General features: G+C 38.0%; 4 protein-coding genes across 5 annotated transcripts; all 4 read left to right on the top strand.

Moving 5' to 3' along the window:
* The first annotated feature begins 3,851 nt into the window (after positions 1–3,851).
* On the top strand, positions 3,852–5,765 carry LOC121979678 (pectinesterase-like). Its single transcript, XM_042531667.1, has 3 exons — positions 3,852–4,750; positions 4,824–4,984; positions 5,068–5,765. The coding sequence occupies exons 1-3, from the start codon at positions 3,852–3,854 to the stop codon at positions 5,763–5,765; spliced, it is 1,758 nt and encodes a 585-aa protein (XP_042387601.1).
* A 328-nt stretch (positions 5,766–6,093) lies between these two features.
* On the top strand, positions 6,094–9,850 carry LOC121980672 (DNA repair protein RAD51 homolog 1). The gene is made up of 9 exons (XM_042532814.1): positions 6,094–6,256; positions 7,560–7,704; positions 7,820–7,930; positions 8,006–8,097; positions 8,395–8,489; positions 8,568–8,681; positions 9,101–9,230; positions 9,324–9,445; positions 9,542–9,850. Exons 1-9 carry the CDS (start codon positions 6,161–6,163, stop codon positions 9,663–9,665), a joined length of 1,029 nt encoding a protein of 342 aa, XP_042388748.1. The 5' UTR covers positions 6,094–6,160; the 3' UTR covers positions 9,666–9,850.
* Positions 9,851–17,367: 7,517 nt separating this feature from the next.
* On the top strand, positions 17,368–21,350 carry LOC121980670 (cation/calcium exchanger 4-like). Of its 2 annotated transcripts, none has more exons than XM_042532812.1 (2): positions 17,368–17,680; positions 17,791–21,350. In XM_042532812.1, the coding sequence occupies exon 2, from the start codon at positions 17,835–17,837 to the stop codon at positions 19,755–19,757; it is 1,923 nt and encodes a 640-aa protein (XP_042388746.1). In that variant the 5' UTR covers positions 17,368–17,680; positions 17,791–17,834; the 3' UTR covers positions 19,758–21,350. The 2 variants fall into 2 exon arrangements, with proteins under 2 accessions (XP_042388746.1, XP_042388745.1); XM_042532811.1 differs by having other exon boundaries at positions 17,755–21,350.
* On the top strand, positions 20,788–21,373 carry LOC121980671 (60S ribosomal protein L27a-3-like). Its single transcript, XM_042532813.1, has one exon. The coding sequence runs from the start codon at positions 20,788–20,790 to the stop codon at positions 21,235–21,237; it is 450 nt and encodes a 149-aa protein (XP_042388747.1). The 3' UTR covers positions 21,238–21,373.
* Positions 21,374–22,147: the final 774 nt, after the last annotated feature.

The raw sequence follows: 22,147 nt of genomic DNA, 5'->3' as shown, positions 1-22,147 counted from the left end.
AAGAAAGCTAAAGATAAAAAAAAAAACAAGCAAACTAATACACGCCGATGTAACGTGGTTCGGAGATAGCTTGCTCCTACTCCATGGCTATCCGTAAGGTGGACAATCCCGATCCGTCGGTGGATGACTCCCCGACAAACTCCGACTAGTTCACGTAGCTCTTTGTGGATGGAAAAACCTCACCACAACTCTCATAAGAACTCTTGAGAAGTTAGGGCACTTGTAGACTACTAATAGGGGTTAACCACCTCTATTTCGTCAGTCCTAACCAAGCTTCCAAGCCTTGGTTATATAGGTCACGGGTTGGAAAATCCCACCTACCAGTCGACTGTCGTCTGTGGAGATTCGACTGTTATATCCCAATGGCTTGATACCAATCGATTGGTAAAAGTACCAGTTGACTGCTCCACACTGGTCGAGTGAACAGAAACATTTTGTTCACTCTCAGTCGACTGTCTAGTCGTGTACACCAGTCGACTGATGAAACCACCAGTCGACTGGTACCCGAGTACAATCTCTCAGCACTCGGACCCTCACCCTTACGGCTCACTTGACTCTTCGTGGCAGCTTTGACCTCTTACTTTCAAACCTACTTCTTTTGACTCTCATCCCTCGAATGCACCCAAGCCCGTGGCTTGTCCCAATGCCATCCTTCGCGTATGCCTCGAAGTCGCTTCCCTCGGGCCTTGGCCTTGTTGCCTTGTCCACGGTCCCTTGGATGCTCCATCATTCTTCAGACTCGAAGCCATCAAGCTGAGTCATATGTGTATCCTGCAAACCTGCACACTCACATATACATATCAAATAACAAGGATGAACATAACTTAAATCCTTTGCTCAAATACTAAATCATATGGTCGTACGGACCATTGGGATTGCTCCAAGATTCCCTTGGTCCCAACCAGATTGTGCGAAAGAGTGACTACAAGGTGGCAACAACTAAAACTGACCCGAAACAGATTGGGTAAGGCAAAATTTTTCAACTAGGAGAAGATGAAGAAACTCATGTGGGAAACCTTTTTGCCATACAATTTCCAACGATTAATGTATCAAATGTTGCAGAATCAAAACCAAAACACCCTATCAGTGAAAGAATATACTTCTGATTTTTTCAACTAATTGCAAGGAACAAAATTCACGAGACAGAAGATCATTTAGTGGTGCGATATATTGGGGGTTTGAAATATCAAATCTAAGACGTTGTCAATATGTTTGACCCTATTTTTGTATCTGTGGCACACCAAATGGTGTTGATTGTGGAAAAACATGTACGTCGAAATACTAAAATTTTCCCTACAAGCACCGCTAGCGGGAGTCCGAGGATAGGGACTGTTGGAAGTGATAGTAATGTGGGAGTCAATAAATATAGTGGGTAATTTAATAGAGGAATTGACAGAGTTAGCATCCTAAAGTGTTTCAATTGTGGAGAGATCGGACATAGATAGTTAGAGTATAAGAAGGCACTAGGAAAGAAAACACTGTTTATTGACAACGAAGATTGTGAAGAGGAAGAAGTAGAGATCACGAGAGTCCAATGTTTGACAAAGAAGGCGAAAATGAAATACTAGTGGAAGGAGATGTCAAGATGGCATTGGTGGTACGATGCTCTTATTTAACGTCGAAGGTGGTAGAGCACAATGATTGGCTACAAAGTAATATTTTTCAGTCAACCTATACTATCTTGGGTAAGGTATATTGCTTTGTGATTGTTGCAAGAAGCTGTAAAAATATTGTGTCCACTGAAGCTATGCAGAAATTGAATATCCAGATTAAGAGTCACCCTAAACCCTATAAATTAGTGTGACTTAAGAAAGGAGGTGAAATTGTTGGAATTCTAAGGTTGTTTTGATGTGATCAACCAAGTTATGTTAGGTCATGTGGTGTTTTAACCTTGTGTCTAAGTGTGCAGGAGCTTAGGAACACAAGAAGTCGAGCAAAAGATGCAGCTAGCGAGAAGGACGGCATGGGAGAGAACCGATGGGCTTGGTGCGTCCGAGGGACGAGGTGCTGCAGAAGAGTACGCGGGCGGATGAGAAGGAAGCGTGCGACGTTTCCGAGGGATGAGAAGCCGGAGCGGAAGGTTGCTCGAGAAGGCCGAAATTGGGTTCGAGCGAGCCTTATTTCGGTTGGGCAAAATCACCCAAGCGAGCGGAGCTAGAGCGGAAGACCCGGACCGAGGTGAGTTGAACCGGAGCAAAAGGCCCGGACCGAAAAGGTCAATGGGGTTGACTTTGAGGTCCGGGCGCCTGGAATGTGACTTTGATCAGATTGCGTTTGATTGCGATCCATTGCGAAGGGGATAAAACTTTATCCCCCTATAGGCGCCTGAAACCTTTCTAGGCACCCCGACCAAGGCTATAAATATATCATTGGTCCAGAAGCTTTTGAATCAACAAGCAATTGTAATACAACACTTGTGCACTCTTGATTGTTAGTTTAGCTTCTCATTTTGTGCTTTTACTGCTGTAAGAGACTTCTCTACCTGAAGGAGATACTTAGTGTGTTTACTTCCTTGGATTAACAACCTCCCCGGCTGTAACCAAGTAAAAGTTGTGGGCCTCTTCTTTTAGCTTATTTCTTTATTTCAATTTATGCAAGTATTCTTTTAAAAGTCCGAGAAGAGTATTTGTTTTTATATTGTGCAGGACTATTCAACCCCCTTCTAGCCGGTCAACCGGGGTCAAACCGAAATATCATTATCTAAAGGGGCACTTGATCCAGTTTATGTTGGTCTAAAGTATAAGGATGCTATTTGGTGTGATATCCTAGCAATGGATGTTTGCCATTTGTTGTTAGACAAACCGTGGCAGTATGATAGAAGTGTGCATCATGATGGACGAGCCAATACTTACAACTTTATGTTTGAGGAAATTAAAATTGTGCTTCTATCTTGTAGATAGTCGGTGGAACATCACAAACCTACAAGTGAAGTTGCAGCTTTATTGTCTCAGGCTTAATTTGACAAGGAGTTATTGCAAGCAGAAAATGGATATTTGTTGATGGGAAAGAAAGTGTCCAAACGTAGTACTATTCTAGAATTTTTGGCTCAACTCATTGTCAAAATTAGTGAGTTTTTTCACAAAGAGCTATCAAACAAAGTGTCTCCTTTGTGTGATATTCAACATCATATTGATTTGGAGCCCAGAATGATGCTGCCAAAACATTACATGATGAGCCTACAGTCTCCTATGAGGAGACGAGGTGACATGTTGAGGAATTGTTAGCTAAGGATCATATCAGATAAAGTATGAGCTCTTGTGTTGTATCTATCTTTTTAATACCAAAGAATGATAACTCTGGACGTATGTGTATGGATAGTAGAATCATCAATAAAATTATTGTCAAGTATCATTTTCCCTTTTCTTGATTAGATGATTTACTTGATCATACGTAATTAACGGATCTGATAATCAATTTTAAAATTTATACGTGAATCAATGAAATCGATAATCATTCGCGGTACCGTATTTTAAGTTTCAAAAATTGATTGATCAACTCCGAATCATTTAAACTTCTTATTTTTATTTTTTATTTATTTTTTAGTATGATTTTTATATATAAAAAAATGTAAAAGTCAATTGCGAAACTTATAAACAATATTTTAAAGGATTCGCAATATGTTAGGTCAACGGCGTCGTTTGGGTCAGATTTCAACGGTAATAACGACCGCCACCCGTTGTTCCGCCATGGACGTTGCTCGTCCACTAGTAAAATTGAACGAGGAGAATTGAATAAGAAGCAGCTCGATCCATTTCCAGATGTTCGTATTTACCTTTCTCCGTCTCTCTCTCTCTCTCTCTCTCTCTCTCTCTCTCTCTCTCTCTCTCGGCGGAGGGGAAGAGGAATAAACGATGGCGAATCATTTTGACAAGCAAATGTCGGAGGGCCGGAAGGCAGACCGGAGGAAGCTGGTGTTGCTAGGCACCTCTGCCTGTTTTCTTCTCCTACTCGTGGTGGGCGCGGTCGTCGGCAGCGCCTACCAGGATGACCACGGCGGTGACGGCGACGGCTCCAACCTGAGTACCCATGCGATGCGCGCGTCGTCCAAGTCGGTGACGGCGCTATGCTCCTCCACGGACTACCCGCAGACGTGCGAGACGAGCCTGTCGAAGGCGGTGCCGTCGGACACGGAAGACCCGAAGGTGCTGCTGAAGGCGGCGGTGTCGGTGGTGCTCGACGGGGTGAGCAGGGGGTTCGAGCATTCGAGGCTGCTCCAGAGCAACGACAGCCGCGTGCGCGGCGCCGTGCAGGACTGCCAGGAGATGTACGAGGACGCCAAGGGCAACATCAACGCCACGCTCCGGAGCATCATCGACCACGGCGTCGACAAGCTGCCGGCCCGCTCCCACGACATGCGCACCTGGCTCAGCGCCGTCGTCACCTACCAGCAGACCTGCATCGACGGCTTCCCCGAGGGGGAGCTCAAGGAAAAGATGAAAGACGCGATGAAGAGCGCCAGGGAACTCACCAGCAATGCCCTCGCCATCATCGGCCAGGCCTCCAGCTTCCTCTCCCTCATCAACCTCCCGTCCCGCCGCCGCCGCCTCCTCCTCGCCGACCACCACAATCGACGACCCCTGGCCACCAACAATGGCTATCCTTCCTGGTTTAGCAAAGACGACCGTCGGATGCTCAAGGAGCGCATAAACCTCAAGCCCACGCCGAACGTCACGGTGGCCAAGGACGGCAGCGGTGACTTCACCAACATCTCCGAGGCCCTCGCTAAGATGCCGGCGAAATACCAGGGAAGGTAATTCCCACGCAGAGCATATATTTGGGAGATCAGATGCCAAAATTGATGATAAGTTGATGGTTAATTTTAGGTATGTGATCTACATTAAAGCTGGAGTGTACGAAGAACAAGTGATTGTGACGAAGAAGATGGTGGATGTCACTATGTACGGCGACGGATCGAAGAAGACGATCGTCACCGGCAGCAAGAACTTTATCGACGGCACAAGGACTTTTCTGACCCCTACATTCTGTAATCGATTACTTTGATCAGGACGTTTTCTTTCGTTTCTCAATTTTTGAATAATTATATATGATGGATTTGGATTGATTCAGTGGCGGCCGGCGATAGATTCATGGCGATGGACATGTCGTTCCGCAACACGGCGGGGCCGGAGAAGCACCAGGCTGTTGCGCTGCGTGTGGCGTCGGACATGTCCGTGTTCCTCAACTGCCGGATGGAGGGGTACCAGGACACTCTGTACGCGCACGCGCACCGCCAGTTCTACCGTGGCTGCGTCATCTCCGGCACCATCGACTTCATCTTCGGCGACGCCGCTGCCGTGTTCCAGAACTGCCTCCTCGTCGTCCGCCGCCCGCTGCCCAACCAGCAGAACATCGTGACGGCGCAGGGCCGCGCCGACCGCCGCGAGACCACCGGCTTCGTCCTCCAGCGCTGCCGCTTCCGCGCCGACAACGGCCTCGCCGACGCGTCCCAGCCGGCAATCCGTAGTTACCTCGGCCGACCGTGGAAGGAGTTCTCGAGGACGGTGATCATGGAGTCGCAGATCGACGGCTTCGTCAACAAGGACGGGTACATGCCGTGGGAGGGCAACTTCGGGCTGAGCACGCTCTACTACGCCGAGTACAACAACAAGGGGCCGGGCGCCGCCACCGCCGACCGCGTGAAGTGGCCGGGCGTCCACGTCATCAACAGGGAGGAAGCAGTCAGGTACACCGTGGAGAGCTTCTTGGAAGGGTCGAACTGGATCCCGGCGACCGGAGCTCCAGTTCGCTTGGGATTGAACTCTTAATCGAACAATATGTACATGGATCGACGTCGACGGAGATGGAGAGGGAACAAATAGGTGTTTACTTCGATTGATTGATTGATCGGTTGATTAATTTCTGAGTGAGGAGAATGAAACTAGTGCGCCATTGTTGCATAACACCGAAGCATCTTCTAATCTTCAATGGGTATAACTGTCATTTCAATGTTTAATATCACGTGTTTAGCGTGTGAGTGTCACTCGATCGTGTGAAATATAGTAGTAGAACTTTTGGGGGGTGTTTTCGTAAAATCTGGAATATATTGGGAGCCAATGGAACTTTCGCAGCCAAGCAGTAATATTTCTCGGCGGGAGATCTTTTCATTTTTTGAGAATCCCCTTCATTGTTCCCACTGCCCTAGCTCGGCGGAGGGGGCGGCATGGCGGCGGCAGCGCAGAAGCAGCAGAGGGTGGCGGAGGAGCAGGAAAAGGAAGATGAGATGCAACATGGTCCTTTTCCCATAGAGCATCTTCAGGTGCGCTGTTGCTTGAACCTTCATTTTTTTTCTCCTTTTTTTTGGGGTTCGAAACCCTAATTCCTCGTTTCGTCCTTTTTTTTAAAAAAAAAATTAATTTCAAAATCGTCTTGGAGGTTGGTAGGGGTAGAAATTGGAAGAGCCATATGGGAAGGGATTGGTCTTCCATCGCAATCTTGATAGTTTTGTTTCCTCGAGGAAAGAAGCAAATCTCGCGTTGATTGTGTTTCTTTTGTTGTTGTTTGCTTTGTGGGTTCTGCAAGTTTTCACCTTTATCATCTGTACATCGATTCTTCTTTGATTTACAGCATCAAGATTTACTGAACTGCAATTGTACCCTCCAGTTTCTGCATTCTTGATGTTTGAGTATCTTTATTTGGATCTTTCGTCTGATCTGAACTGATAGATATTTCTTATCGATAGTAACAAGCCCGACATTTTCACAACATTTTCAGTAACTGGAAATTCTTGAAAATCTTGAAATGCCGTATTCTCTGATGATGTTTGGTTCTAGGATTATCTTTTTAAAGATATCTGCTAAATACATACTTGAGATTTAGGAGTGCGAAATATGAAAAATATGCACATTTAAGTCCAAACCCACAATTCGAAGGTTTCCAAAAAATCACACAATTTATCAATGGTCTTAAAATTTGTGTTTTACTCCATGTAGCTATCCTTCTCTTCCAAGCAAAAATATGTGGGGTCTCATGGAGCTTTTCCAGTCAGTTTCTGTGTCTGCACTAAAAAAATTGCATGGGCATAGGGAAACCATTCAATGTGGTGATTTTGTCCCAAATAACTCAAATAAGATTGTGGTCACATAGTAGATAACTAATTTGATGATTTTAGGGAAAGGGGAGTATAAGATTTGTCACATTTGACCAACTTAGTCAATAGTATTGGGGGCTTAGGGTTTGATATATATTGTTGGTTGTTGGTCAGTTCAATTCGATCCTCCTCAATACTCATAGTAGTGCTTCTTAAGTTAACATCTTCAGGAGTGTGACAGTTGGGGCAAAATTGAAATTTTAATGCTTTAAATTTGTTCTATTGCAAAGATTTCTTGCTTTTTGTTGATTATGATGGTTAGAAGAATCACAATTATCGTATAAACAAACTAGCTACCCCTGAGTTATAAGTACCTAAGCTTGTAGAAGTAATCGGTTTGCATAAATGTTGCATGTTTTCCTTCTGTATCAAATGGAAGCTTGATTTGTATTTCCATAGTCATTTCAAGAAGATGGATCTATTATTTCCAACAATTTCAGTTAATATCTCTGTGAGTTCTTTTATTATGAAGGCATCTGGGATTGCTGCCGTAGATGTCAAGAAGTTAAAAGATGCTGGACTTTGTACTGTGGAATCTGTTGCATATACTCCAAGGAAAGATCTGCTGCAAATCAAAGGGATTAGTGATGCAAAAGTTGACAAAATAATTGAAGCAGGTAATTCTGAACTATCCTTGAGCAATTTAGAAATCCATTTGTCTGTTGCCTGATAATTTATATATTATATGAACTTTCTGAGCATTATCATATTGAATATTCAAATTGTCTACAGCTTCTAAGTTGGTACCTCTTGGATTTACTAGTGCAAGTCAACTCCATGCTCAACGTCTTGAAATAATTCAGATCACATCTGGGTCAAGGGAACTTGATAAGATCTTGGAAGGTAAATTCTTAGGATTTTGTTTTCAGCAGATAGCCATTGCATGTTTGCTCATTTATCTTGACTTTCTGAATATAGGAGGAATTGAAACTGGATCTATTACTGAACTATATGGGGAGTTTCGTTCTGGTAAAACACAATTGTGCCACACTCTCTGTGTCACCTGTCAGGTATGTTTCAGTATCATATTGTGTTTTGGTTCATTGAAAATCTTTCAGTTGCCATTTCATAAGTTTTAACCATCAACCATGCAGTGTCTAAATTTTGCATGGTTTTTTGAATGGTGACACATTAGAAATTAGCCTTACATGTATATATAGCTTTTATGTCAGTCATTATTGATTTTTATTGGTTTATAAAATTCCCTTGAACTTGCTTTTATTGGTTTTGTCATTAGTAATATTTTGGTCTATCCTGTTCTGTTGCAAGTTCAATTTATCAAAACAACAAACTGTATTTGCTTTCAGCTTCCATTAGATCAAGGTGGTGGTGAAGGAAAGGCATTATATATTGATGCTGAGGGCACATTTAGGCCTCAAAGACTACTTCAGATTGCAGATAGGTTTGCAACAACATAATGGCATATAAGATATTTTACTGATTGATCTCTACACATAGCTTCATTGACTAAACTTGACAGATTTGGATTGAACGGTGCTGATGTTTTAGAAAATGTAGCTTATGCTAGAGCATACAATACTGATCATCAGTCAAGGTTATTGCTGGAAGCAGCTTCAATGATGGTGGAAGCAAGGTATGTTTTTTAATACTTGATCTCCTCATTTGATTTTGTCATTCTATGGCTGGATGACACTGAGCAGTAGTTTATATGACTAATAACTTGAAAGACATATTTAACCAGCTTGTATATAAAGTCTGGAATGCCTAAGTGATTATAGTATTCAGATTCATGTCTATCAAATTACTAAGCAATTATGTGTCTGCTTACTGCTGCTATTAATGATATGCGTTTGGCTTTTCTTGCAAGTGGGATAGCAACTTCCCACACTGAGGAAAGTAGCTTTTGTTTAAGTTTTTTGTAATTTTTGCCTACCTCAAAGTTGAATGTGTGTAACTGAGGATCTCTTCTGCAATCAAATGTTTCATCTTTCCTTCAACTTTCTCATGGAAAAACTTTTCAGGTATAACTCATTGGATTCTATTCTGATCCAGGTTTGCTCTTATGATAGTGGACAGTGCAACAGCCCTTTACAGAACAGATTTTTCTGGAAGAGGTGAACTGTCAGCCAGGCAAATGCATCTCGCAAAGTTCCTAAGGAGCCTTCAGAAATTGGCCGATGAAGTAATTATCGTTCTATCTTTAATCATTTTGAGCAAATGCAATTTTAGTTGTTCCCCTTTGTCAATGCATTCTGAAAGTCACTGGTTTTCATAGTTCGGGGTGGCTGTGGTCATTACTAATCAAGTCGTTGCACAAGTCGATGGATCTGCAATTTTTGCCGGTCCACAAATCAAGCCTATTGGTGGAAACATCATGGCGCATGCCACCACAACAAGGTCCTTTCAAGTTTTAAAATTTAAGCCTGGTCTACTCATGTTCTGTGTTTCAAATTTAAATTTTGTTGTTTTTTTTTTTTTTTGGTTTTCTGCCAGGCTTGCCTTGCGCAAGGGAAGGGCAGAAGAACGCATTTGTAAAGTGATAAGCTCTCCATGTTTAGCTGAAGCAGAAGCAAGGTTCCAGATATCTGCAGAAGGTGTCGCCGATGTAAAAGATTGATCGGCACATTTGTTGTCATCCATGTTTTCTAGTCCCTTTTGTAAATGTAAAAACATGTGGGATCATTCTGTAACATGGTATTCTGAGAAAGTTCATGGAGAAATCAGTAATGCTAATTTGTGTATTCGGACCTTTATTCATATTTTGAAATTTATGTTTAATTAAAATACAGTTTACACTTTCTACACAATATATATTAGAGATATCCTGTATATTCTTATCTTACAATATATATTAGAGATATCCTGTGTATTCTTATCTTGCATATTTTTGGGTGACTTTGTCTGAATATCCGCTCAGGTGCCCTTGTTTATTTTTGAGAATTAGGGCGTCTGGGCCGACATTCGAATGTTCGGATTTGTGATGGTTGTCCAGAAGTATGTAGAGAAAGGATGTGTCAGGTAATATATATATATAATATTTTATATATTCTTACTTTGTACATTTTTTGATCATCTTTACGATATATTTAGTTTAAATTATCATGTATAATTTTAATTATATGATTATCAAATAATTATATAATCAAAATTATAGGGAATAAAATATAATCAAATATTATTTGGTTCAACTAAGTAATGCAATAAAAATTTATTTATTTGAATGTTTTAATGAATAATTTAATTTAATATTTTACTATGTTATCCTTAGTTACCAAACCAATCATATATTATTATTATTATTATTATTATTTAAACTCTATGTTTTTTATTTTTAATTTTTCATGTTTTTCTTTATTTTATGGGTATTTTAAAAAAAAAATTATATTTTTATGTTTTTTTAATTTTTTTATGTTTTTTTCTATTTTTATTTTTATATATTTTTTAAATTTTAAATTTTTAATTATTTTTCCATTTTTTTATTTTTTTTTACATTTTTCTATTTTCTATGTTTTCCCCCTTTTATTATTTTTTAAATTTTTTAAATGTTTTTTTCTATTTTTAAATTTTTTAATGCTTTTTACATTTTTTTAAGTTTTTTATTTTATTTTATTTTATTTTTTGTTGTAAAATAAAGTATGTGGATGCTCATAACCCCAATGACTTCATAAACTCCCTCATCTACATAACCTATCATTTTTTAAACTCCTAAATTATATAAATTCATGAGGAGTTTCAATATGATTGTGTACCTATAAATACATATGTATTTATTTTAATAAGTAAGAAAAAGAGAGGAAAAAAAGAAAAGATTAATAATATTTCCTTTTCATATGCAGTTGCTTATATAATTTTATAACAAAGAGCTCTACTTTTTCTTTTAAATCAGTTATAGGTAATGCCAAAATAAATAAATAAATAAATATATATATATATATATTTCTCAATCAAAATTATTCACATGCCAAGAAGTTATATTTATAGTTCCTTTATCATTTATTAGCTATTATCCGATTAACTATTAGTTAGTTACTTATTTGTATGATTTGCAACGTTTTAATAATTTTACAATATTTTACAGTTAAGTATTACCAAATCATCTTTTGATTATATCATGTTTTATCATTTATTAATAAATATATATGATGCACGATAATTATTATTAATAATTTAGTTTTCTTTGTAATAGATTCTTACTATGGCCAATCTTTCAAAGTTAGAGTTTGTGGCTCTTGACATTTCAGGAAAAAATTATCTATCGTGGATTTTGGATGCTGAGATTCATTTGGATGCTATGGGTCTTGGAGACACCATAAAAGATGGAAATAATAAATATTTATAAAATCGTGCAAAAGTAATTATATTCATTCGTCACCATCTTCATGAAGCATTGAAAATTGAATATTTGACAATTAAAGATTCACTTGAGCTATGGAATAATTTGAAGGAAAGGTATAACCATTATAAAATAGTGATTCTTCCAAATGCTCGTTATGAATGAATTTATTTACGTTTACAAGATTTTAAATCTATAAGTGAATATAACTCAGCAATGTTTAGAATTAGCTCAAAATTAAAATTATGTGGTGAAAAAATTACTGATGAAGATATGTTGGAAAAAACATATTCTACCTTTCATGCATCTAACATGCTCCTGCAACAACAATATAGAGAGAAAGGTTTTAAGAAATATTCCGAGTTGATTACATGTCTTCTGGTGGTTGAGCAAAATAACGAGATTTTGATGAAAAATCATAAGATCCGTCCAACTGGTGCTAGTCCAATCCCTGAAGTGAATGAGATAACTGGTAAAAATGATAAACGACAGCACAGACAAAAATTTCATCATGGTCGTGGTCATAGATACGGAAATGATCGATCTCAAGAAAATCATGATGATTATAATAAAAGAAACACAACAACTCACCAGAAATGGGTTAACAATAATGTTCATCAAAAGTGGACAAATGACAACGGTAAAAGAGTTCAAAGTGGACAAGATAATGACGAAATGAAATCAGAAAATTCATGTTATAGATGTGGCATGAAAGGGCATTGGTCACATACTTATCGTACGCCAAAATACTTTATTGATCTCTACCAAGCCTCTTTAAAGGGCAAGACAAAAGATATAGAGACAAATGTTGTCTTTCAAGACAATAATACAATTGTTGGTCATTCTATGACAACACATTTAGATGTTTCTGATTTCTTTGCAGATCCTGATGGAGGGATAGACAATTTGACTGGAAATGAAGATATTTATGAAAATGTCTAAATCAATAAATTAGTTCATTTGTTATTATGTTTTCTTTTACTAATCTTTTAGTTATTTCTCATTATGTATATCTTTTGTTTTAATGAAGAATATCATAGCTTTTGGATTAAATAATGGAGATTTGTGCCTTATTGATAGTGCAACGACATATTTTATATTCAGAAAGAAAAAAATATTTTTCTTATTTAGAAATGGGTGAAAGTAATGTTAATACAATATCTGGTACTACAAATATTATTGAAGGTTCTGGAAGAGCTAGTATATCATTATTTGGAGGAACAAAATTTGTTATTGACAATGCATTGTTCTCTCCTATGTCTCAAAGAAATTTGCTAAGTTTTAAATATATTCGTCGAAATGGATATCACATTGAAACATATGATGAGAATATTGAATATCTCTATATTACAAAATTAGTATTGGGTAAGAAACATGTATATGAAAAATTCCCCGCTTTTTTATCTGGTTTGTATTACACAATAATATATGCAGTAGAAACAAATGCAATAGTAAACCCGAAGTTTACTGATTCAAATGATTCTATACTTTGGCATGACCGATTAGGACATCCTGGTTCTACAATGTTTCAAAAAATTATCAAGAATTCACATGGACACCCATTAAAGAACCAGAAGATTCTCCAATTTAATGAATTCTCATGTTCTGCTTGTTCTCAAGGAAAACTTATTATGCGGCCTTCACCATCTAAAGTTGGAATTGAATCCCCTGCATTTCTAGAACGTATGCAAGGTGATATATGTGGCCATATTCACCCATCATGTGGACCATTTAAATATTTTATGGTGCTAATTGATGCCTCTACAAGATGATCACATGTATGTTTATTATCAACTCGCAACCTGACGTTTGCGAGATTGCTCGCCCAAATAATTCGGTTGAGAGCTCAATTTCCAGAATATTCTATCAAGAAAATACGTCTTGATAATACCGGTGAATTTACATCCCAAATATTTAACGACTATTGTATGTCTATTGGAATAACTGTTGAACATCTTGTTGCTTATGTTCATACACAAAATGGTTTAGCTGAATCATTTATTAAACGTCTCCAGTTAATAGCTAAACCATTGATTATGAGAACTAAGCTTCCTACATCTATTTGGGGGCATGCTATTTTGCATGCAACAACACTTATACTTATCATGTCAACCAGTTATCATATATTCTCCCCTTTACAATTGACATTTGGTCAAGAGTCTAATATATCCCATTTGAGAATATTTGGATGTGCAGTATATGTGTCAATTAACCCACTACAACGCACTAAAATGGGACCCCAAAGTAAATTGTGAATATATGTTGGATATGATTCCCCTTCAATTATAAGATATTTGGAACCAATGACAGGAGATGTTTTTACGGCGCGATTTGCTGATTGTCACTTTAATGAAACAATTTTTCCAAAGCTAGGGGGAGAAAATAAAGAGTTTCCCAAAGAAGTCACTTGGAATGCATCATTATCGCAATTTGATCCTCGTACAAATCAATGTGAACTTGAAGTTCAAAAATAATACATTTACAAAATATTACAAATCAATTGCCTGATGCATTCACTGACTTGAAGAGAGTGACTAAGTCACATATACCAGCTATTAATGCTCCGGCTCATATTGATGTACCAATTGGACAATCAATTAATGAGATTACAACTCGCCTGAAGCGTGGTAGACCAATTGGTTCTAAAGATAAAAATCCTCGAAAAAGGAAAGGAGCAACTAATCAAGATGTTCATTTTGAAGCGTCTAAGTCTCCTATAGAGACAACTGACATAACTTTTGATAAAACTCCAGAAGATGTCCAGATATTTGACAGGGAAGAAATTGAATCGATCAAGATTAGTTATCGACAATAAATTTGCATACAATATAGCGTTAGAAATTATTTATGAAAATGATGATCAAGAACCTAAATCAATTGAACAATGTCGTAGTATGCATGATTGGCCAAAATGGAAAGATGCAATTCAAGAAGAATTAACCTCACTCGTAAAACATGAGGTTTTGGGACCTGTAGTCCAAACACCAAAAAGTGTAACCCCTGTAGGGTACAAATGAGTTTTTGTACGAAAGCGAAATGAGAAAAATGAAATCATAAGATATAAAGCTCGTTTAGTGGCACAAGGTTTTTCTCAAAAACCTGGTATTGATTATGAAGAAACATATTCCCCTGTAGTGGATGCAATCACATTTCGATATCTTCTTTGTATGACAGCACAAGAAAAGCTTGAAATGTGTTTGATGGATGTAGTAACAGCTTATTTGTATGGAAAACTTGATAATGATATTTATATGAAAATCCTTGAAGGGCTCACAATGCCAGAAGCATCAAGTTCAAATTTTAAAATATTTATTCCATTAAATTACAAAGATCTTGGTATGGATTGAAGTAATCTGGACATATGTGGTATAAACATCTAAGTGATTATTTGGTGCAACATAAATATCAAAATGATCCAATATGTCCATGTGTTTTTATAAAAAAGGATGGACTAAAATTTATCATTATTTCTGTATATGTTGATGATTTGAATATCATTGGAAGTCCTGAAGAAGTTATATATACAGTTGATATCTTAAAAAGAGAATTTGAGATGAAAGATCTAGGAAAAATAAAATTTTGTATTAGATTACAAATTGAACATTTTGCGGATGAAATTTTTATCCATCAATCAGCTTATACACTAAAAGTTCTAAAACGATTTTATATGGATAAAGCTCATCCATTAAGTTCCCCAATGGTTGTTCGATTGCTTGATGTGAACAAAGATCCTTTTCGACTTAGTGAAAATGGTGAAGAACTGCTTGGTCCTGAAGTACCATATTTAAGTGCAATTGGCGCATTAATATATCTTGCTAATAATACAAGACCAGATATAGCATTTGTTGTAAACTTATTAGCAAGATATAGTTCTTCTCCAACACGTAGACATTGGAATGGAATTAAACATATATTTAGGTATCTTTAAGATACCATCGATTTGGGCTTATTTTATTCTAATATGTCTACTTCAGAGTTAATTGGTTATGCAAATGTAGGATATTTATCTGATCCATATAAAGGTCGATCTCAGACTGGTTATTTATTTACATATGGTGGAATAACCATATCTTAGAGATCTATCAAACAAACCATAGCCGCTATATCATCGAATCATTCTGAAATACTTGCAATACATAAAACCAGTCGGAAATGTGTTTGGTTGAGATTAATGATTCAACATATCAAGGAAAAATGTGGTTTAACTACTAATAAGAAAATTTCAACAATATTATATGAAGACAATGCAGCATGCATAGCTCAATTAAAGGAAGGGTACATCAAAGGGGATAGAATTAAACATATTTCACCAAAGTTCTTCTTCACTTATGATCTACAAAAGAATGGTGATATTAAAGTTCAACAGATCGCTCTAGCAATAATTTGGCAGATTTATTTACTAAAGCATTACCTACAACAACATTTAAGAAATTAGTACATGGTATTGAAATGTGGTGGTACAAAGATCTCAAATGAAATTCAAATAGGGGGAGTAAATTTTCACTATACCATATTATGCTGTCTGGTAAATTTATAGTGATACAGTTGCGGAATGACGTACTCTTTTTCCTACTAGGTTTTTTCCCATTGGGTTTTTCCTAGTAAGGTTTTAATGAGGCGAATTCCTTAATTATGGGCATCCAAGGGGGGGTGTTGTAAAATAAAGTATGTGGATGCCCATAACCCCAATGACTTCATTATCTCCCTCATCTACATAACCTATCATCTTTTAAACTCCTAAGTTATGTAAATTCATGAGGAGTTTCAATATGATTGTGTACCTATAAATACATATGTATTCATTTCAATAAGTAAGAAAAAGAGAGGAAAAAAAAGAAAAGGTTAATAATATTTCCTTTTCATAAGCAGTTGCTTATATAATTTTATAATATTTTTTATTTTTTTTTCTTTATATTTTTCTTTTTTATCACATTTTTTCTCTTATTCGAGGGTAGTTTGGATAAAAAAATTTGTTAACCTCGGAATCAAGAAAAATCTCAGTTTTTCGAAGTTTTCCCATTCCAGGTTGCATGTCCCTTTTGCTGACATGTCAGACATGAAACATTACTCGAGAATCATCGATTACCTAAACCAAATAAAATTTTCGTTGATAACCTTGGATGGATAACCAAGGTCATCAAGGATAATCCCTAATTAAACACACCCTTACAAATATGGGTGTTTGAATGCTTGCCCAGACGCTCCTATTTACTTTTGAGAATCGGAGTGTCTGAGTGAGTATCTAGGTGTTTGAACGTATGAGGATCGTCCAAGAATGTGCAAAGTAAGGGTGTGTAAGAAAAAATATTTATATATAGAAGGAAGGGGGGGGGGGCTTTTGATAAGCTGGGCGATGTGCATGAATGTCTTACTATATGGGAGACGTCTCTAGTATATATATATATATATATATATATATATATATAGGCGACACATATATATGAACCCTATCTATATGAGAGGTACCTTTAATGAATGGAGACGTCTCCCATACAGATATATATATATATAGGCGACACATATGAACCCTATCTATATGAGAGGCGCCTTTAATGAATGGAGGCGTCTCCCATTCAGAGAGGTGTGAAACTTTCTTTTTTTTTTTCCTCCATTGCATCAACTTCATCAATTTTTCACTTAATCTCCCAAAATAGTTTCAGAAAATTAATTTACCTTCAAATCCTTTTTTTTTCTTTTATATAATAATTGGAAGTTAATTTGACTATTATGTGGTAGTTTTATTAATTTAAAATAAATACTAAAGAAATTTGCTTATAACCGGGTTGATTTAGATTTTACTGTACCTTTTGCCCATAATTATCGAGTAAATTTGAATTAATTTTAGATTAGGTATGGTTTCTCATAAGATTCAGTAAATTTTAAAATATTATTAAAATTTTTCTATGAGAATATTATTTTTTTATGAATTTTAATTTAATAAAAAGAATGGTAGGCTGGATCTGGCCTGGGTACCGTCCCCACCTCTCCTCGTAACCGTTCTCGTTGCGTATGCCGCAGGGCGAATTGAACGAACGACCGACTTGGCGTCGTGACTCAAGTTGTGACCTTGAGCTTTCCAGACTTCGCAGTTTGGGGTGGCTTCGCTAGAGGATTGGGAAACTTCCTCGAGTCGACGGCCTCGAAGGCGTGCTTCCCGATCCTCAAATCCATCACAAAATCGATCTGTTTTTTGCCTTCAAACCCTAGATCGGGAAAAAAAATTCGACCAGTCAAGTTTTCCGTATCTTGAAATTCATCCGAGCACAGTTCCAGCTTTCTGCGGCTCTTGGCGACAAAAGGTATTTAATCCGTTTGCTTCCTTGAAACTGGAGATTTGTATTCGATTGTCATCCAATTTGATTCCCCTGGGTAGGTTTTTTTCTGAATGCGCCGTATTTGCAAACCCTAGATTGCTGATGAACGGGTAAAGTGAGGTCAGTGGAATTGGTTGTCATGGATGCTAACCAGGGACGGCGTCCTAGATCTCGAGCGATTTTTAATGCTATTTGCGCTCTGGCGCTGTTCTTCTTTTTGTACAATGGAGAGAATGTCCTCAACCCTTTTCCTCCCCGCAGACCCTTTCATTCCTTCGGTCATACTTCAAAATCCAACCTTTTTCTTCGTCGGAGAATGACGGAGCTCACTAATTCTACAAATGGTTCTTTGCCTGGAGATCATAAGCAAGAGACATATGAATTTCTCGCAAATCCCACTGTAGCTTGCACTGGCATAAACCGTCACGAGGGCTTTGCCACCCAATGTGATTTCTTGAAGGCCCATAGACAGTGCTCTTCTGGTGGAGTTATCGATTACATTACCTTTTTCTATTGCAACTGTGGGAAATTTCGTATCTTGGGCTATGCTGTTCTTGCAATATGGCTAGGGGCTCTTTTCTACATGTTGGGGAATACAGCAGCAGATTACTTCTGTTGTAGCTTGGAGAAGCTCTCTAGCTTACTAAAGCTTCCACCCACAGTTGCTGGGGTAGCATTGCTTCCACTTGGCAATGGTGCTCCAGATGTATTTGCTAGCATTGCAGCATTTATTGGGACAGATGCTGGTGAGGTTGGCATTAACAGTGTGTTGGGCGGAGCTGTCTTTGTGACTTGTATAGTCGTCGGAACTGTCTCGCTAATTGTTGCAGATAAGAATGTTCACATTGATAGGAAATGCTTTGTCAGGGATATTAGCTTCTTTCTGTTGACATTATTATCATTGTCCTTGATTTTACTTATCGGAAGAGTGACACTCTGGGGAGCAGTTCTCTTTGTTTCTATATATGTGATTTATGCCTTCACCGTTGCAGCAAATGAGTTGCTGTGGAAGCATGCTCGGAGGCTGAAGTTAGACATGGTTACTCCATTGCTCCCTGTTAGAGGAAACATCTTTTCTCATGGCAGCGAAGAGTATGAGTCAATGTATAACTCTCTCCTTGAAGATGATCATGATGACGAGGTACCACAACTGCACAGTTCGTTGCCTCAGTGGATGTGGGCTTCTCATGTGGCTATTTATTCGAATCATGGAAGCAGATCAAATTCCATGGATAACTCCAGGCCTTTATGGGGTTGGAATGAGCAAGAGGCAGAAACGTCTGGTTTTTCATGTTCCAAACTATTTCTATTGATCGAAATGCCTTTGACTATCCCAAGAAGGTTAACCATTCCGATTGTTGAGGAAGAAAGATGGTCAAAACCATATGCTGTAGCAAGTGCTTTCTTAGCGCCTGTCCTTTTGGCGTCTGTTTGGGGCGGTCATGAGAATTCAAAAATTAGCATCATCTCTTATTTTGTAGGTGGGATCTTTGGTGCTATATTCTCGGTTCTTGCTTTCCTCTACACTAGCTCTGAGTGTCCGCCGCGAAGATACTTGTTTCCTTGGGTTTTAGGAGGGTTTATCATGAGCATAGTGTGGTTTTACATTATCGCTAACGAGCTGGTTGCACTCTTGGTAACCTCAGGTGTGATTTTGGGTATAAACCCGTCCATTCTGGGATTGACAGTATTGGCTTGGGGCAATTCAATGGGCGATCTAATGTCAAATGTTGCTTTGTCTGTAAACGGAGGAGATGGCGTGCAGATTGCTATGTCGGGATGTTATGCAGGACCCATGTTCAACACACTTGCTGGGCTAGGCATGTCGATGTTACTCGGTGCTTGGTCATCTTCGCCCTATATGTTACCGCAAGATGGCACCTTGGTGTACACAATGCTTTTTCTTGTCTCTGGACTCGTCTGGGCTCTCATCATTTTACTGCGAAATGATATGCATCCTAACAGGACCTTGGGCTTCGGCCTCATTGCACTTTACCTTGTATTTCTGACCATTAGAGTGAGCAATGCAATTTGGTTCTTCCCTTTGGCAGGGCTACAATGACCTTTAAGATGGATTTCTATAGCTATACAGAATCACAAACCTTCCTGATGATTTCGGCACACTAAATAATTTGAACTCGTGATCATGCAGAGTAAAAGAGCAGCGGCAAGTGCTACAAGGACTACAGAAATGGCCCATTTGCATACATAGTTTGATGTGCTTATCGCTCTCTACTGTTCACTTGATGTTGAGCATATGTAGTAGGAATTCATCTTTTATATTCATTATTATCCCTGAAGTCTCATGTATTAAACAGGAATTAACCATCCCATGATCATGCAGAGTGATGTTATATGTCCAAGTGTATCAAAGTATGACACAAATGCTTCAGCTGTATATATTTTACTTAATTTCCCAATACTTTCATAAGAATGTCTAGATATGTTTCTTTTCTCACTATTGTTCACTTAGAGGTTGAACATCTGCTCAGGTAAATTACAAAGACCAGGAATTAACTTTGTCAATTCATACATGCAATTTCTCTTGTTTGTTAATTACTTGTTCTCTTGATCCACCATGAAAAATGTTTGTTCTGAGGTAGAATTTACATTATACATCTTCAAAAACAAATTTGAGTTATAAATACAATAGACTCTTGTGTTGATGGGAAGTTCGTGTGCACCGGACTATCCCTCATCTTCCAAACTCTATGAAAGTTTTTTGTTGTTGAAACTTTTGTTTTATAGTTGTCCATGCCAACAAAAGGCACTAAATGTTTTGAAGCCTTATAACTAGACCAAGAGTTTTTTTTTGTTTTTGTGTATTTTTAGGCAAAAAATTGTTTTGACTCTTTTTTTAGTTTCTCTCAAACATAATAGATATTTATTTTAATTTTAAAACTATAAACATGAATTTTTAGGCATTTGATCCCTATTCAACATGATTTTATGCCTTGAATTCGCAATGCGCTCTGACTGGCCCATGAAAGGCCCATCATCATCAGGCACTTCTCATTCGCATGCTATATAGTCCTCATCTCTATCGAAACCCTAGCAGGAGCAGGAGCAGGAGCAGGAGGAGGAGGACGGCCATGACGACCCGCTTGAAGAAGAATCGGAAGAAACGAGGCCACGTGAGCGCTGGCCACGGCCGCATCGGGAAGCACCGGAAGCACCCGGGAGGCCGCGGGAACGCCGGCGGTATGCACCACCACCGCATCCTTTTCGACAAGTACCACCCGGGCTACTTCGGCAAGGTCGGCATGCGTTACTTCCACCGCCTCCGCAACAAGTTCCACTGCCCGATCGTCAACGTCGACACTCTCTGGTCGCTCATCCCTGAAGACTTGAAGGGGTCGACCGCCGGAGCCAAAGATGGCTCCGTTCCGTTGCTAGATGTGACTCAGTATGGCTACTTCAAGGTGCTCGGCAAGGGCTCGCTCCCCCCGTCCCGCCCTATAGTCGTGAAAACCAAGCTCATATCGAAGATCGCGGAGAAGAAGATCAAGGAGGCCGGCGGCTCTGTCGTGCTCACTGCCTGAGTGGTCATTTGATCTGTCGTTTAGGTATTTTACATTCGCACTTCAATTTCATTCTGGAAACCCTAGAACGAAAAACCTTCTACTGGATTTTGATACTCGTTTTTTATTCAACATTTTCGTTACTCGGATTGCAAAATTGAATTTTCTTAGAAGTGTTCTTTCGATTTTAATGGTTACATTGCCTGCAGAGTAAATCCATACCATCTTTAATCGCTGGTAAAATTGTGAACTAATAAGCACTTTCAGACATGTTCAAATCCAAACCTCACCAACCATAATGTGGCCCTAAGGTCCGCAAATCCCAAATCTCAAATATTTATTCAAATTGATTTTTTTTTCACAATGCTTAAAAAAAATTATAAAAAAAAATCAATTTGTTTTAGCAAACTGTGTGGTCGCCGACGCCGTCCGGGCATTAAAGTGTATATATATGATTTTGTTTTACCTTTTGTTTTACTCCCATTTTAAATATTAAATTTTTTAATCATTTCAACTTGTTTAACACTAGAAAAGATGTTCAGATTTTCTAATGAAAAATTTATCAGTAAGAGATTTTACGATAAAATAATTTATAAATAAGTTTCAAATATTCTATGCTAATTTTGACAGGGTAAACTGATTTTTAGCAATCAATTTGCTATTTTAAAATTTTCACAACTTTGAACATTTTAATAATTTATTTTATGTAATTATTATTTTTTATCTTCCGTTCTGGCGTCACCGTGAGCTCGTCAATTTAATAATTTCTCATTTAAATAAAGGCACCCTAATTAAATTATTTTAATAAATTATATAAAAGCTATATTTAAAATTAAAATCATATTTATATTCTAATAATATTATATTAAAAATAAAAAATTCTAATAAATATTATTACTTAATTTATATTCTGATATTTTATATTTAAAAT

The sequence above is a fragment of the Zingiber officinale genome, chromosome 5A (assembly GCF_018446385.1).
Source record: "Zingiber officinale cultivar Zhangliang chromosome 5A, Zo_v1.1, whole genome shotgun sequence".
In the NCBI taxonomy this organism is placed as follows: Eukaryota; Viridiplantae; Streptophyta; class Magnoliopsida; order Zingiberales; family Zingiberaceae; genus Zingiber; species Zingiber officinale.
This window is presented reverse-complemented; position numbering and strand designations above follow the sequence as displayed.

Coding starts and splice junctions, on each gene's coding strand:
- LOC121979678 (XM_042531667.1), top strand. CDS start 3,852: ATGGCGAATCATTTTGACAAGCAAATGTCGGAGGGCCGGAAGGCAGAC. Junction 4,751..4,823: donor CCGGCGAAATACCAGGGAAG/GTAATTCCCACG, acceptor GGTTAATTTTAG/GTATGTGATCTACATTAAAG. Junction 4,985..5,067: donor TTTTCTGACCCCTACATTCT/GTAATCGATTAC, acceptor GGATTGATTCAG/TGGCGGCCGGCGATAGATTC.
- LOC121980672 (XM_042532814.1), top strand. CDS start 6,161: ATGGCGGCGGCAGCGCAGAAGCAGCAGAGGGTGGCGGAGGAGCAGGAA. Junction 6,257..7,559: donor TTCCCATAGAGCATCTTCAG/GTGCGCTGTTGC, acceptor TTTATTATGAAG/GCATCTGGGATTGCTGCCGT. Junction 8,682..9,100: donor TCAATGATGGTGGAAGCAAG/GTATGTTTTTTA, acceptor ATTCTGATCCAG/GTTTGCTCTTATGATAGTGG.
- LOC121980670 (XM_042532812.1), top strand. CDS start 17,835: ATGGATGCTAACCAGGGACGGCGTCCTAGATCTCGAGCGATTTTTAAT.
- LOC121980671 (XM_042532813.1), top strand. CDS start 20,788: ATGACGACCCGCTTGAAGAAGAATCGGAAGAAACGAGGCCACGTGAGC.